Source organism: Coregonus clupeaformis, chromosome 30 (assembly GCF_020615455.1).
Source record: "Coregonus clupeaformis isolate EN_2021a chromosome 30, ASM2061545v1, whole genome shotgun sequence".
Lineage (NCBI taxonomy): Eukaryota > Metazoa > Chordata > Actinopteri > Salmoniformes > Salmonidae > Coregonus > Coregonus clupeaformis.
In genome coordinates, this window is record NC_059221.1 from 22,382,310 (window position 1) to 22,400,093 (window position 17,784).

The 17,784-nt window shown below is 41.9% G+C and overlaps 1 protein-coding gene across 1 annotated transcript; it reads right to left on the reverse strand.

Annotated features, from left to right (window-relative positions):
- Positions 1 to 25: 25 nt before the first annotated feature.
- LOC121545639 (chemokine-like protein TAFA-4) lies at positions 26 to 17,331 on the reverse strand. Its single transcript, XM_041856355.2, has 5 exons — positions 16,724 to 17,331; positions 10,769 to 10,883; positions 6,835 to 6,990; positions 6,511 to 6,635; positions 26 to 1,591 (listed from the first exon to the last, which is right to left on the reverse strand). Exons 1-5 carry the CDS (start codon positions 16,751 to 16,753, stop codon positions 1,580 to 1,582), a joined length of 438 nt encoding a protein of 145 aa, XP_041712289.1. The 5' UTR covers positions 16,754 to 17,331; the 3' UTR covers positions 26 to 1,579.
- Positions 17,332 to 17,784: the final 453 nt, after the last annotated feature.

Here is a 17,784-nt window from a genome sequence, read left to right on the forward strand (position 1 = left end):
ACACAACATCCTAAAATATATGTAGATATCTTAGAAAGAATACTATATTTCCCTTGATGAAGTGATGCTAAATGTAACTTACCCCACTCTCCCCTAAAACTCTGTAGGTTAGGTTAGGCATCATGTACACTAGAATGAATTATTCTGTCACAAACATGACATTACATCTGACCATTTGTGAAAGTTCAGAAGATGTAAATGCCAAATAATTTTACAAGTTAATGATTTGGGCGGTGGTGAGCAAACAAGCAGGTTGTAGTTTATTGTCATGAATCTTGCCCTGGAGGCAGAACTAAGCTATTTCCACTAGATGGGCCAGCTTCAAAAACAAAACCCAATTTAAGGTTAGGGTTAGGCATTACGGTTAGCAGTGTGGGTAAGGTTAGGTCTATGGTTATGTTTAAAAACAGATTTCCTGACTTTGTGGCTATGTCAGCTAGTGACCACCCTGAAGAGTTGCCTCCAGGGCAAGATTCATTACAATAAATCTACAATGTTGTGGTGAAATGTAAAAGCTTTGCTCCTGAATTCTCAAATTACTTTAAGAATGAACAAAAGAATGACAATTATTATGAGTATACACAGATGTACAAAAGTGTTGAGAGGACAGAAAGTAAGGATAGTAAATGACAGTAGAATGAATGTTCTATTTTGCTTGTAGACACAATTTGCTTGAAGGCACAGACGATTCTGCACCATTTCACATCATTACTATTACAGAGGTCCTCTCCATGGGAGACGGGAGTTCGAAAGACAAACTAAAGCGTGATGTAAATACTCTCGGCAGTGAAGAAGCTTCTTTCCTCTCTCCTCCTCTCCTCGTGATTAGCATTTCAAACAGCCGTTGTTTTGCATCTGTCTATTTGCATGCCATCGCATCCTTGCAGGTGGTGGCTTGTCTAACTGGGTGAGACGAAAAGCTCTCTGTGCACGTGTGTGTGTGTGTGTGGCTGAATCTCTACACATATTGTATCAATAATAATGCCCAAATCGAAGGTGCTTCCACTTGTCACTAGCAGGGCACATTGCTTAATGAGACAGTCAAGACAAGAGTCTCTCTCCATACAGCCATTGGTCCAAGTTCACAATCTATTTCTCGAATCAATGTCCAGTTGTGTCTCTGCGTGTGGCTCATCCTAAACTTAGACTGAATGTAGACTGCAATCCCCAGCTCAGCATTTATCTGTCACGGAAAGACAATGTTCCGCTGACAGAACACAATATGGAATCCCATTGAAAGAAGTGCCAAGCAATATATTTTAATCTGCCCCTCAGTCTCAGGTAGGAGCTGGCTGAGACTGAGGCACTGTCTCCTCCTCTCAGAGGACACAGGCAGGGAAGTAAGGATACGTACTGTTTGACGTAGGCTTCTTGAGTTCCTCTTGAGTTCGCCTTTTCATTCACATCAGTCATTTTACTCATCTGATAGGGCTGCTCATTTGCTATTGTATTCCTCATTATATTCTGGGGACTGAAGGAGATCTTCACTTTTTTCAAAGCAAAAAATGGTGTGATTGACAACTGGCCAGGCCATGGAACATTCAGGGTCTTAGTCGATTGGCTGAGATGGGTTTTTCTGCTACCGCGCCACCTGAAAAAGGAAAAGGAAGAACAAATACAGGAACTTCCAAAAGGTCCATTAAATGCTGGGTCACCCTGAGCCAAGTCTACTTTCCTGGGCATCATTATTTGCAGCTAGCCTGATCCACATCTCAGATATATTTTATGTAGTTGACATGAAAATGGAAGAAAATAGTTTATTCCTCAGGAGTTGTTAGATCAAATGGGTATACTTTACCTGTCCAGAAAGCTTAATGTTGGACTGTTTGTTGTCAGTTTTTATTAATTAATTAATATATGCATTATATGTTCAGCTGCTTTTCTATTCTTTTTGAGTTGACTCTCATTAGATATTTCCCTACTGCATATCAATTTGAAGCTAATAAAAGACATATCACAGATTTGCACATTCCTAAAGGCAGTAGTTTGTCCACATGCATTTAAGGCTGTCAGATTGAATTACATCCCATTAAGATCTCTGTATCAGATGGTTTACATGTTGTTCTTTTGGTCCCATCTTCCACAGGATTACCAAATGAGGCTTGCTTAGCCCTCTGTATCTGATTGGGAGCAGCAGTGTTGATGCTGCCTATGGGAGCAGTAATTGTGACTGATTGTGGGATCTTTTATCATCAAAGCAAGTCTTATTGCAAGTACTGTAATCGCATCTGATGATTCTGCATAAACACTGTCATTCAATCTTTATATGCAAACATAATTAGGCTTCATGAGGGGGGAGAGGAGAGAGAGAGAGAGAGAGAGAGAGAGAGAGAGAGTGACTGCAAGTGCTTACATTTCTTCTTACTTTTATCAAAACCATCAATCATTACATTTCATTTAGGCTATTTATCATAATCTTTACACAGGGACCACTTTAATATAATATAATATATAATAACTTTAAAACATGTATGCATCATTGGCGTTATTTCCCTGATGTGTTGCTAGTTTAAACAGATGTATAGTTTGCTTGTCATTATGTTTTATATTTCTAAGATACTTATACATTTTATACCTTTAAAACCTTTGTTTTTAAGTGTTTTATTTTGGGACCATGGTGTTAGTGCTTTTCTTAACACAACGTGTTCCGGCTGGATTTTACTGTCTCCTGGAGCTTACATTAGCAGGCTAGCCTAGGCTAGCTCCGACTAGCTAGGTTACCTGGCTGTCACTGGCAAAGCTTGTCTCACGTCGCGGTTGGCTCTTGTAGCCAGCTGTTTCTGACCTGAGAATAAGCATGTCAGACTCCTCTGTTTTGGAGTCGGATCCAGAGATGGACAGTGAAGCCATAAAATGTGAAATCTGTGATATGTTCATTGTAGTGAAATAGGAAGAATTGACTGACTTATACATTTGTGAAAAGTGTAAGCAACTCGTTGCCTCAAAAGACTGGATGATTGAACTACTAGAGAACAGAGTCCTAAAAGAAGGTCTCGCTCTGGCGAGACTTCAAGACTTCATGCTGTTTTGATACAACACCTCTAAATTACCGAGAGGATAATCAAGGGTGCACTACGAGATTGGGCTACTCTGCAGTAGCTACTGAGGATACCACCTTGGACCACTTTCCCATTTTAACACATCCCACCGACAAGAACGGGAGAACTACTGCGACTTGCTCTACACCTTTGGGGCAAAGTGGAATCGAGTTAGAAGAAGGAAAGGAATATTCCAACGAATCCTCCCTCTGCCCTATCGTCCAGACCTGCAGCTCTCAAACTGTTTTGCGGCCCTGACCCCGGCCCTCCAATGAGGCCCTCCACCGCTCCCCCCACCACTCCACCGCAGTACCCAGCGAAAGCCACTGCCTCCGTGCGGCCTGGGAATTCACGACCTCCCCCTCCTAGTGTGGCCATTGTAGGGAGTTCTGTTGTACGGGATGTGGTGGTTGCTGGAGAAAATACATTCTGCTTTCCTGGTGCTAGGGTGCGTGATATTACTTGGGAGCTACTCGGGACTTCGAATACCTGAGGGACAGGCTAATGGCTACTGGCAAGAGGATTGTCCTTTCTGGCCCTATCCCAACATACGGTTCTGGAGTTGAAATTCTGCCCTTGAAACTCTGCCCCAAAAAGCATTGGATTTTATTGACTTTTATAGATTTGTTTTGGGAGCTACCTCAGTTCTTAAAAAGGGACGGCTTACATCCGAAAAGAAGAGGAGCTAGAATGCTGAGTTCTAACATTGCACATGCACTAAACAAGTGATAGGATTTCAGTCCTGGCCCAAAACAGGTAACCCTCATTGACTCTTGTTTTAAGTCATGTCCTCGTTCGAGGCATAGGCCTAATGGTACAATCCTGGGAAATCTTGTATCTATACAAATTCAAGCCAACCCTACGGTAGCATGGTTATTCTAGAGACTCCGTCTGATCGAAATCCCGCAGCTGCGGCCTTGGACTGATTCATGTAAATGCCAGAAGTTAGATTTTCAACAAAAACAAAAGATTGTAACTCTGGCTTCTCAAACCAATGCGGACATTCTGATTATTAATGAATATTGGTTAAAGAAGTCTATACCGAATTTTGACTGGTTATAATGTATAAACCAACTCGCCTCAGCTTTAAACACCTTGAAAAATCTACTATTTTAGATATTATTCTAATAAATGCCCCTCATAAGTATACTGCCAATGGAATCTTTGCTAATGAGCTCATTGACCATTGTCCCATTCCCTGCATGAGAGATGCTAGGCTACGTAAATCCCGCCCATGCATTTTTATAAAGAGACATTTTTGCAATTAAAATGAGCAACATTTCATGTCTGATCTAGGGTTGTGTGCCTGGGGGATTGTGTCATCTATCTCTGACTAGGATCAGGCCCTAAATTGTTTTAATTCTCTGTTTAACTCTGTTGCAGATAAGCATGCTCCATATAAAAAACTAAGAGTAAAGTATAGATCAAACCCTTGGTTCACGCATGAATTGTCTGAAAGATTACTGGAAATACATCTTGCTTGGGCTAAGGCTAGATTGACTGGCAGTCCTTCAGACATTCTGCTTAGAAAAGCAAAGTCAACATACTTTTTGAACTGTGTATCTGAGAATGGTAGGAATCCAGTGAACTTCTGGAAACTAGTCAAATCTCTGAAACAAAACTCCACCCCCCCTTCATTGCCCCAGCTGGTTATGACAGCCTCTAGTCCCATAATCGACTGGTTGGTGACCACTGCTGTAGAGAATGATGCACTCCCACATACACATTCTCTATTTTAATTTCAACCATTTTATATCTATGATGTACTAAGTGCCTTGTTAAAAATTGTCTTAAAAAATTCCACTTATTGCAGAATAATTAACTTAGATTTTTTATATGACAATTGTTCCTGTTGTTATCCCTAAGCTCTGGAAAGCGGCACATGTCCTCCCTATACACAAAGCAGCAGATCCTTTTGACTTAACTACTGTCCAATTTCCAAGTTATCTTGCCTTTCCAAAGTTTTAGAATCCCTGTCCAACCCTCAGCTAATAACTTTATTTTTTTTCTCATTCTATTTTAAATGTGCACCAGTCTGGTTTTAAAACCTGGACATAGCACCGTTTCAACTGCTACGCTTGTTCTTTGATGTGTTAAATTGCTTAAATCATAAAAACCATTGTGCTGCCTTACTTATAGACCTTTACAAGGTCTTTGTCACTGTTGACCATTACATTCTCATTCAAAGGCTGACTGAAATAATTCGCAAGTGGTCCGAGAATGATCTGTCTGATAGGACACAATGCGTGATTTCTGATGGTGTCAAGTCTAGTTTCTTGGATATTACAAAAGCTGTACCGCAGGTGTCGGTATTGGAACCTGTTCTCTTTACTATTTATTTAAATAATATTGGTCTATGTGTTAAAACTTGTAATATTCATCTGTATGCAGACAACACTGTTATGTACGCCATTGCCCCAACTGTTGACCAGGCTATGTTAGAGCTGCAATCTGACCTTGCTACCTTACAGAAAGCTCTAGTTGGTTTAAAATGTGTACTTAATGCAGGCAAGACTAAATACATGTTGTTCTCTAAAATGTAGATTGATTACATATTTATTCATTAGATAGGTCTCCCAATCGATCGGGTTCCCGCCTACAAATATCTGGGCATTTGGATTGACAAAGATTTAATGTTTAAAAAACATACAGATGAGCTAGTTAAAAATCTAAGATTTAAAGTAGGCTTCTTTTTTAGAAATAGATCTTACCTCTCCCTAAATAGCTGGAAGCAGATTGTACAGTCAACTTTCCTGCCAGTTCTTAATTATGGTGACACCATTTACCAGATCGCAGCAGCCACTACTCTTAAACTTTTAGATGCCATCTACCATAGTGCCATTCGTTTTATCACTGCTGACAGTTTTAATACTCACCACTGCATCCTGTATCAAAAGGTTGTCTGGTCCTCATTAAAGTCCTGTAGATCACTTCATTGTTCCCTTTTTGTTTACAAAGCTCTAGTAAACAAGCTTCCAACTTACCTTACTTCGCTGTTAAAATATAAAAACATGAGATACCAAACCCGTTCACAAAGTTGGTTAACTCTTGAGGTTCCTCGGGTCTCCACCAAACTAGGTAAATCTGCTTTTAGCTTTAAAGCACCTCATTGCTGGAACCAACTACAAAAAACATTACAATTGGATGTTCTGGTGCTGCTCATGTAATTTAAAATATTGATTGGAGACCATCTTACTGAGAAATGTAATTGTTTTTCTTGAATATTTGTGTTGCGCTGTATTTTACTTGTTTTATATTGTATTTGATTTTTGATTTGTCTCATGAAATTGTATATGCAGAGCTCCCTTGTGAAAGAGACCCTGGTCTCAATGGTGACTCCCTGCTTAAATAATAATATAATAAATATATATTTTTTAAACAGACTGGTTTCATTACCTTCCAACTGTAATAATGCATGAATTCAAAGTCATATGAATTGGATTTCCTTTGCTGTCCCTTCACATAAACTCACCTTGGTGGTCTTGACTTTGTTTCCGGAGCTGCAGGACCAGCCAGTGAGATCAGGCAGTACTTTACAATCCTCTCCCTCCAGACAGGGCTGCATCTGGCACCACCACTTCTGACGCACGATGGATGCTGAAGAGAACACAGCACAGTGGGCAGTCAGTCACTTGAAATGAGATGAGATGCAACGTTTGTTCGGAGAGCACTTCAATAAACACTGATTTCCGCCTGGAAATGGACGAGATAACAACTGTAACATTGACAATATGTTGATGCAATACAAAACCCGTTGAAGCACTGAAACGCTACCATCTTATTTGAAGCATCCTACCTTCAACACAAGAGGGCATTGCCCTTGTTGTCCCGGCGACCTGACCAGGGAAGCAGGAACACTTGACTGTTTGAGAGCGCTCCTCAATCTTGTTCTTATTGCAGCAGCGATGGGCAGCCACCACTTCACAGGTACCCGTCTTTATCTGTGATGAACCTGAGAGAGGGATTAGGAAAGGTGGTTACTAACAAGCAGTAGTAGCATGCATAGATAGGGATAAACACAATGAAACAGCTCCTTAAAATCAGTCAAACGGATGTGAAGTTGTCTGTGCTATCATTTTAGTGCACTTTGCAAGATATGACATACTGCACTTGCCTGCCTTTCACATACTGTTTGAGTGTGAGAAGAAAAATCTAACCATACATACAAGCCAACATAAGAGATTTCAACACTACATAATTACATAATTCACATCAGTATGCACCAGGCATGCATATAAGTATGAGGTCATAAGATTCTCCTGCAGTTGCCTAAATGAAGCTGAAGCTTGAATACATCTACTAGGGATGTGACAAATGTTAAATGCACAATTCTTCACGTTTAAACTGCCATTTTAAAAATCGTTTAAACGTTGTTTTTTTTTATCATAGAATGACGCGAATTCACAATTCACATAGAGTGAGGGAAAAAAGTATTTGATACCCTGCTGATTTTGTACATTTGCCCACTGACAAAGAAATGATCAGTCTATAATTTTAATGGTAGGTTTATTTGAACAGTGAGAGACAGAATAACAACAAAAAAATCAAGAAAAATGCATTTAAATTTTTTTATAAATTGATTTGCATTTTAATGAGGGAAATAAGTATTTGACCCCCTCTCAATCAGAAAGATTTCTGGCTCCCATGTGTCTTTTATACAGGTAACAAGCTGAGATTAGGAGCACACTCTTAAAGGGAGTGCTCCTAATCTCAGTTTGTTACCTGTATAAAATACAACTGTCCACAGAAGCAATCAATCAATCAGATTCCAAACTCTCCACCATGGCCAAGACCAAAGAGCTCTCCAAGGATGTCAGGGACAAGATTGTAAACCTACACAAGGCTGGAATGGCCTACAAGACCATCGCCAAGCAGCTTGGTGAGAAGGTGACAACAGTTGGTGTGATTATTCGCAAATGGAAGAAACACAAAATAACTGTCAATCTCCCTCGGCCTGGGGCTCCATGCAAGATCTCACCTCGTGGAGTTGCAATGATCATGAGAACGGTGAGGAATCAGCCCAGAACTACACGGGAGGATCTTGTCAATGATCTCAAGGCAGCTGGGACCATAGTCACCAAAAAAACTATTGGTAACACACTACGCCGTGAAGGACTGAAATCCTGCAGCGCCCGCAAGGTCCCCCTGCTCAAGAAAGCACATATACAGGCCCGTCTGAAGTTTGCCAATCTGAATGATTCGAGGAGAACTGGCTGAAAGTGTTGTGGTCAGATGAGACCAAAATCGAGCTCTTTGGCATCAACTCAACTCGCCGTGTTTGGAGGAGGAGGAATGCTGCCTATGACCCCAAGAACACCATCCCCACCGTCAAACATGGAGGTGGAAACATTATGCTTTGGGGGTGTTTTTCTGCTAAGGGGACAGGACAACTTCACCGCATCAAAGGGACGATGGACGGGGCCATGTACCGTCAAATCTTGGGTGAGAACCTCCTTCTCTCAGCCAGGGCATTGAAAATGGGTCGTGGATGGGTATTCCAGCATGACAATGACCCAAAACACACGGCCAAGGCAACAAAGGAGTGGCTCAAGAAGAAGCACATTAAGGTCCTGGAGAGGCCTAGCCAGTCTCCAGACCTTAATCCCATAGAAAATCTGTGGAGGGAGCTGAAGGTTCGAGTTGCCAAACGTCAGCCTCGAAACCTTAATGACTTGGAGAAGATCTGCAAAGAGGAATGGAACAAAATCCCTCCTGAGATGTGTGCAAACCTGGTGGCCAACTACAAGGAACGTCTGACCTCTGTGATTGCCAACAAGGGTTTTGCCACCAAGTACTAAGTCATGTTTTGCAGAGGGGTCAAATACTTATTTCCCTCATTAAAATGCAAATCAATTTATAACATTTTTGACATGCGTTTTTCTGGATTTTTTTATTGTTATTCTGTCTCTCACTGTTCAAATAAACCTACCATTAAAATTATAGACTGATCATTTCTTTGTCAGTGGGCAAACGTACAAAATCAGCAGGCGATCAAATACTTTTTTCCCTCACTGTATGGTCCTGCGTATAACCGCTAGGGGGCACTGCAGTTCAATCTACCACTGCCCTGGCTACCTAACAGACGACGCTCACCTTACTGCTGTCCCCACCCACTCGGCAACGATGGTATTAATGCCTGTTTTCAGTACATGGGACTTCATGTCCCTCTTCTCATCAATGTGATGAATCATTGCAGTGATGTTTGACCGCGTGTTCATAGATGTCCAACAATCTGTTGTTAGCGCCACGTATGGTGTTTGAGAGCTCACACTTTGTACTTGCAGAGCAATCATTGTACAATTTCACCATCAGGGCAGTCACAGTTTTTCATCTGGTTCTAGATATGTCATTAGAGTATTGAAGCCAACATCTTCTACCATTGACAATGGCTGCATATAATATGCCATTTAGCAGACGCTTTTATCCAAAGCGACTTACAGTCGTGCGTGCATACATTTTTGTGTATGGGTGGTCCCGGGGTTCGAACCCACTATCTTGGCGTTACAAGCGCCGTGCTCTACCAGCTGAGCTACAGAGGACCACATATCAACTGCAATCATTTCTGTAATCAGTGCTTTGATTTTCTCACTCTGTCCCTTATTGTAATGCTGCCAGGAACAGGTTGGGTCTCACATTGCCTCCCTTTCAGCATTGCACCTGTACTGTCACTGTAGCTCAATTCCACCTCGCAAGGTTAGCATTTCATCACCTTCTCCTTTAACTTCTCAAAGTATTGCCATACAGGACTTCGCTGAAGCTGCTTGCCTGTCTCTCTACTATTTTTCCAACTGTTAACGACAATGACATGTGGAGCACTTCATATCTGTGGCAAATCATTTGAAAGATGCATATTTCCTCCTACTTACAGCATTGTTGCGTTAGGTATTTGTTTAATTACAATGTTTGCCTTTATGATGATGATGATCGGGACCTGTTAGTGGTAGTTTTGTGATAATAGTACTGTGACTTTAATTTTGTTAAAAAAAGAAAAGAAAAGAAAAAAGAAGAAGACAAAGACAAAGAAAAGTATTTACACAGTATCAGCACTCACATCCATTTGGTTTCTGGAGCAACTAGGCCCCCGTGTGGATATAAGAAATAGCACAGGGAACACAGTCAAAATGGAGGAGGTAAAAGAGAAAGTGAATGAGACCAAGACCAAAAGGGAAAGGCAGCATTCACAGAACTCCCTTTCAATCATTGCAAAGTTCTCTCAATTGAGATAAGAAAATATACAATAAAATGTAGGTATTAAATATATTTTTCAGAATGTGTATGAATGTAATAACAGATTTTGGCATTGAGGATTGTGACCTTTTCACAATAAACATCTGACAGTATCAGTGCCACATTCAGGGGGAACACTGCATAATGCATCAATATTAGTTGCCACTTGAGATGTATTCATTAACACTCAAGGGAATAAATGACTGCAAATGACCCGTTTCTTATTTATGAATGTATACTTAAATATTATAGTATTATGTTGTCTCCTCCCTCAGTAGCTGCAGGAACACCATGAGTCTGACAAGACAGACTACAGTAATTGTAGCATCAGCACTTGTTGTGTTTACATTCTACCATGCAGACCAGACCACAAACACCTATTTTCACCTCATTAGTGTTGGCCGTGCTTAGTTCCCAGTGGAGCTGGGTGTACAGGTGACCAGGAGCAATAATGAGTCCAGTGGGGGCCAGTGTTCACTGGTATGAATGGTTCTGGGACTTACCTGACTGCCCCCGGGAGCTGCGGTTGCCGGTGGACACTGGTTGGCAGTAGAGGATCACTATGCAGAGCAGGAGGAGGCCCCAGTGTACTGGCCACGCCATCTCACAGCTAATAACCTTCATCCGGTCAGCCAAGCAACCACAGAGACATATGTTGTTAGTGAGAAGATATGATACAGCTATTGCACAGTAATGGGGTCTGAAAACTCTGTTCAAAGTTAGAACACAAACTGTGCTTGCGCCTACTCCAAATATTTGATTTCTTAAAAAATAAAAATAGTATCTACATTTTGTGTCAACATTGCACACTCTTGGCATTCTCTCAACAAGCTTCACCGGGAATGCTTTTCCAACAGTCTTGAAGGAGTTCCCACATAAGCTGAGCACTTGTTGGCTGCTTTTCCTTCACTCTGCGGTCCGACTCATCCCAAACCATCTCAATTTGGATGAGGTCGGGGGATTGTGGAGGCCAGGTCATCTGATGCAGCACTCCATCACTCTCCTTCTTGGTTAAATAGCCCTTACACAGCCTGGAGGTGTGTTGGGTCATTGTCCTGTTGAAAAACAAATGATAGTCCCACTAAGTCCAAACCAGATGGGATGGCGTATCGTTGCAGAATGCTGTGGTAGCCATGCTGGTTAAGTGTGCCTTGAATTCTAAATAAATCACAGACAGTGTCACCAGCAAAGCACCCCCACACCATAACACTTCCCCCTCCATGCTTTACGGTGGGAACTACACATGCGGACATCATCCGTTGACCCACACCGTGTCTCACAAAGACACAGCGGTTGGAACCAAACATTTCAAATTTGGACTCCAGACCAAAGGACAAATTTCCACCGGTCTAATGTCCATTGCTCGTGTTTCTTGGCCCAAGCAGGTCTCTTCTTATTATTGGTGTCCTTTAGTAGTGGTATCTTTGCAGCAATTCGACCACGAAGGCCTGATTCACACAGTCTGCTCTGAACAGTTGATGCTGAGATGTGTCTGTTACTTGAACTCTGTGAAGCATTTATTTGGGCTGCAATTTCTGAGGCTGGTAACTCTAATGAACATATCCTCTGCAGCAGAGGTAACTCTGGGTCTTCCATTCCTATGGCGGTCCTCATGAGAGCCAGTTTCATCATAGTGCTTGATGGTTTTTGCGACTGCACTTGAAGAAACTTTCAAAGTTCTTGAAATGTTCTGTATTGACTGACCTCCATGCCTTAAAGTAATGATGGACTGTCGTTTCTCTTTGCTTATTTGAGCTGTTTTTGTCATAATATGGACTTTACCAAATAGGGCTATCTTCTGTATACCCCCCCTACCTTGTCACAACACAACTGATTGGGTCAAACGCATTAAGAAGGAAAGAAATTCCACAAATTATCTTTTAAGAAGGCAAACCTGTTAATTGAAATGCATTCCAGGTGACTACCTCATGAAGCTGGCTGAGATATTGCCAAGAGTGTGCAAAGCTGTCATCAAGGCAAAGAGTGGCTATTTGAAGAATCTCAAATATAAAATATATTTTGATTTGTTTAACACTTTTTTGGTTACTACATGATTCCATGTGTTATTTCATAAACTCAGCAAAAAAAGAAACGTCCCTTTTTCAGGACCCTGTCTTTCAAAGATAATTAGTAAAAATCCAAATAACTTCACAGATCTTCATTGTAAAGGGTTTAAACACTGTTTCCCATGCTTGTTCAATGAACCATAAACAATGAATGAACATGCACCTGTGGAGCGGTCATTAAGGCACTAACAGCTTACAGATGGTAGGCAATTAAGGTCACAGTTATGAAAACTTAGTGCACTAAAGAGGCCTTTCTACTGACTCTGAAAAACACCAAAAGAAAGATGCCCAGGGTCCCTGCTCATCTGCGTGAACGTGCCTTAGGCATGCTGCAAGGAGGCATGAGGACTGCAGATGTGGCCAGGGCAATAAATTGCAATGTCCGTACGGTGAGACGCCTATGACAGAGCTACAGGGAGACAGGATGGACAGCTGATCGTCCTCGCAGTGGCAGACCACGTGTAACAACACCTGCACAGGATCGGTACATCCGAACATCACACCTGCGGGACAGGTTCAGGATGGCAACAACAACTGCCTGAGTTACACCAGGAACGCACAATCCCTCCATCAGTGCTCAGACTGTCCGCAATAGGCTGAGAGAGGCTGGACAGGGCTTGTAGGCCTGTTGTAAGGCAGGTCCTCACCAGACATCACCAGCAACAAAGTTGCCTATGGGCACAAACCCACCGTCGCTGGACCAGACAGGACTGGCAAAAAGTGCTCTTCACTGACGAGTCGTAGTTTTGTCTCACCAGGGGTGATGGTCGGATTCGCGTTTATTGTCGAAGGAATTAGCGTTACACCGAGGCCTGTACTCTGGAGCGGGATCGATTTGGAGGTGGAGGGTCTGTCATGGTCTGGGGCAGTGTGTCTCAGCATCATCGGACTGAGCTTGTTGTCATTGCAGGCAATCTCAACGCTGTGCGTTACAGGGAAGACATCCTCCTCCCTCATGTGGTACTCTTCCTGCAAGCTCATCCTGATATGACCCTCCAGCATGACAATGCCACCAGCCATACTGCTCGTTCTATGTGTGATTTCCTGCAAGACAGGAATGTCAGTGTTCTGCCATGGCCACCGAAGAGCCCGGATCTCAACCCCATTGAGCACGTCTGGGACCTGTAGGATCGGAGGGTGAGGGCTAGGGCCATTCCCCCCAGAAATGTCCGGGAACTTGCATGTGCCTTGGTGGAAGAGTGGGGTAACATCTCACAGCAAGAACTGGCAAATCTGGTGCAGTCCATGAGGAGGAGATGCACTGCAGTACTTAATGCAGCTGGTGGCCACACCAGATACTGACTGTTACTTTTGTTCAGGGACCCCCCTTTGTTCAGGGACACATTATTCCATGTCTGTTAGTCACATGTCTGTGGAACTTGTTCAGTTTATGTCTCAGTTGTTGAATCTTGTTATGTTCATACAAATATTTACACATGTTAAGTTTGCTGAAAATAAGCGCAGTTGACAGTGAGGACGTTTATTTTTTTGCTGAGTTTAGTTGATGTCTTCACTATTATTCTACAATGTAGAAACTAGTAAAAATAAAGAAAAACCCTTGAATGAGTAGGTGTTTTAAAACCTTTGACCGGTATTGTGTGTGTATGTATGTGTCGGAAAAAAGTATTTGATCCCCTGCTGATTTTGTACGTTTGCCCACTGACAAAGACATGATCAGTCTATAATTATAATAGTAGGTTTATTTGAACAGTGAGAGACAGAATAACAACAACAAAAATCCAGAAAAACACATGTCACAAATGTTATGAATTGATTTGCATTTTAATAAGGGAAATAAGTATTTGACCCCTCAGACGTTTCTTGTAGTTGGCCACCAGGTTTGCACACATCTCAGGAGGGATTTAGTCCCACTCCTCTTTGCAGATCTTCTCCAAGTCATTAAGGTTTCGAGCCTGAAGTTCGGCAACTCGAACCTTCAGCTCCCTCCACAGATTTTCTATTGTATTAAGGTCTGGAGACTGGCTAGGCCACTCCAGGACCTTAATGTGCTTCTTCTTGAGCCACTCCTTTGTTGCCTTGGCCATGTGTTTTGGGTCATTGTCATGCTGGAATACCCATCCACGACCCATTTTCAATGCCCTGGCTGAGGGAAGGAGGTTCTCACCCAAGATTTGACGGTACATGGCCCCGTCCATCGTCCCTTTGATGCGGTGAAGTTGTCCTGTCCCCTTAGCTGAAAAACACCCCCAAAGCATAATGTTTCCACCTCCATGTTTGACGGTGGGGATGGTGTTCTTGGGGTCATAGGCAGCATTCCTCCTCCTCCAAACACGGCGAGTTGAGTTGATGCCAAAGAGCTCGATTTTGGTCTCATCTGACCACAACACTTTCACCCAGTTCTCCTCTGAATCATTCAGATGTTCATTGGCAAACTTCAGACGGGCCTGTATATGTGCTTTCTTGAGCAGGGGGACCTTGCGGGTGCTGCAGGATTTCAGTCCTTCACGGTGTAGTGTGTTACCAATTGTTTTCTTGGTGACTATGGTCCCAGCTGCCTTGAGATCATTGACAAGATCCTCCCGTGTAGTTCTGGGCTGATTCCTCACCGTTCTCATGATCATTGCAACTCCACGAGGTGAGATTTTGCATGGAGCCCCAGGCAGAGGGAGATTGACAGTTATTTTGTGTTTCTTCCATTTGCGAATAATCTCACCAACTGTTGTCACCTTCTCACCAAGCTGCTTGGCGATGGTCTTGTAGCCCATTCCAGCCTTGTGTAGGTCTACAATCTTGTCCCTGACATCCTTGGAGAGCTCTTTGGTCTTGGCCATGGTGGAGAGTTTGGAATCTGATTGATTGATTGCTTCTGTGGACAGGTGTCTTTTATACAGTTAACAAACTGAGATTAGGAGCACTCCCTTTAAGAGTGTGCTCCTAATCTCAGCTCGTTACCTGTATAAAAGACACCTGGGAGCCAGAAATCTTTCTGATTGAGAGGGGGTCAAATTCTTATTTCCCTCATTAAAATGCAAATCAATTTATAACATTTTTGACATGCGTTTTTCTGGATTTTTTTGTTGTTATTCTGTCTCTTACTGTTCAAATAAACCTACCATTAAAATTATAGACTGATGATTTCTTTGTCAGTGGGCAAACGTACAAAATCAGCAGGGGATCAAATACTTTTTTCCCCTCACTGTATATATATATATATATATATATATATATATATACACACACAGTATATACAATGATTCCCTTCTATTGTTTTTGACTCAATAACCTGGGCCATATCACCCATGAACAACCCTCTCTCTGAGCTGAGCATTTCTATCCCACAAACCCCCTCCCCCAGTCCATAACCCCAAATATAACAGCAAGTGTTCCAATCCAAAAAGTTGTCCCAGAAAAACTAGGACAAGGGTTTCTTCTTTTACATTTAATTACAACGATGAATAATGCACAGAGGACATTTGGTGAAAAACATTTCCCCGGAAGAAGCATATCAGGAGAATTGACTGAGGTATTTTTAACTACCATCTGTTCTTCAACAAGGTCTTAAACCTGTTACTGTTGGTCTGTCTGTCTGTCTGTCTGTATGCAGTAGGTAGCCTACCACAGTGTGATGTAACTCACCAAGGTAATCACATATCAAACACCACAGTGAGCAGGTAGGTTATCACATTACCTCTCTGTGACCAGATGAACAAGACTAGCAGTAAATAGACAACAATGCTTTTGTCATACACCCACATTAATTCAAACAAATCTAATAATTAAGGTGAGGTCCCTCAGTCAGTCACCTGTCAAACTCCATATCAAAGAGAAAATCGTTGATATTAGGCCTACAGTATCTCAAAGACTGTGTTGCTCAACCCCTGGGGGGAATAGAGATATTTACCACTGCTGGTAAGGATGTTATTGCTTTTTATTGTGAGATCAAATTTGTTTTTAAAAGACAACAAAGAAAACAGATTTGGAGATAATTTAATCCCAGACAATTACCACTAAACAAATAGATAATTCCTTGTGAACTAAAAAAGCCTGGCATTACAAAATGTGACACAATACACGATTTGGGCTGTATAGTGATTAATTGTGTCCACAGCAGCATCTATCTAAAGGACAAGCAGTAGCATGTGTATGTTTTGGTGGTGGCGGTGGTGGTGATGTTGAAGTCAATACACCCATTTGCCTACATTTTGACTGGTAATCACACATTTTAAGCTAAATAGAAGCAATGTCAAACTTAGAAAACCAAATTTTCCAAGATATTTGGAATTTAATCCACAATGCTGCAGCTGCCACATCATTGGACTGACAATTGTTTGCAGATGAAGCAGTCTGTAATTTACTGACGACCTAGTTAATTTTATCACATTCATGAAATAATGGATCAAATTAAGATATAAATAGTAATCACTCACTTACCTTTGTCTTAGTCTTACAAATTATAGCCATATATCTTTGTGATGCGAAAGTAGCTACTTTCCTGATATGAAGTTGCGGTCCATCAACCTGACAGTTTAAGTAATTCTCATATGCATGATCAATTACACTTTGATCTATCTGTTCCTATCTTTCTTTGACTTAATAGAGCTAGTTTCGTACTAACCCCTAACAACTATGGTTCCTAGGGAGACGTCTGTGGTGTAGAGAAAGTATTATCCACATCGACGCGCAATAGGCTTGGAATAACGGTTGAAAAACAGTCCCCTCCTAGATAATTATTGGTTTCCGTTTAGTTTGTTTCTGTTCCGTAGTCTGCCTCTCATCTGGTGTAAAAACTGAGACGAAAAACCGCGTGCCACGTCGCTCCACTCAATACTTTTGCTTTGATCAAGATACAGTCCGAGGTGGAAAAAGAAAAGAAAGATTACTTTCACTACTGTTGAAATGTCTTCCATTCCAGGCTTCAGAGCTGTCCTCTCATCATTGATAGACTAATTTGTAAACATTCAGGTTAGGTATCATATATGCATGCAGTCGCCAGTGGGCAAAATATGTGTGATTGGTATGATGTCCTTCCCCAGAGCTAAATTACCACACAACTGAGGGCACAAGAGACTAGTGTTCACATGATAGGCCTACTGACTGCTTAGCACGCCCGGAGGCTTTCTCATCATTAAAAAACGTAATCAGGAATCCATCTGTTCCCAGACCACACCAAACCTCATTCATTATGATGCGTAAGGAAGGATTTAGGAGCTTATGCTGATTGAACAGTGGTAGCGTGTGTGGTTACATTTTATTCACCAGCTCACTCACTGCGGGGTATGAATGACAAAATATCCGGGGGTGTTCCAATTTAAAACCCATCTTGCTAAAGAAAGTGTGAACTGTAATGTGGATTATTGTAGTGGAAAAGTAAGGAGTTGATCCCCATTATATTACGCGCAATAAGATCCGCACCATGGACAGAACCCAATACCGAGGAATTTTGGGGAGTTACTTCCGCGTCCTCCTGTACCAGCGATGTACATGGTACTGAT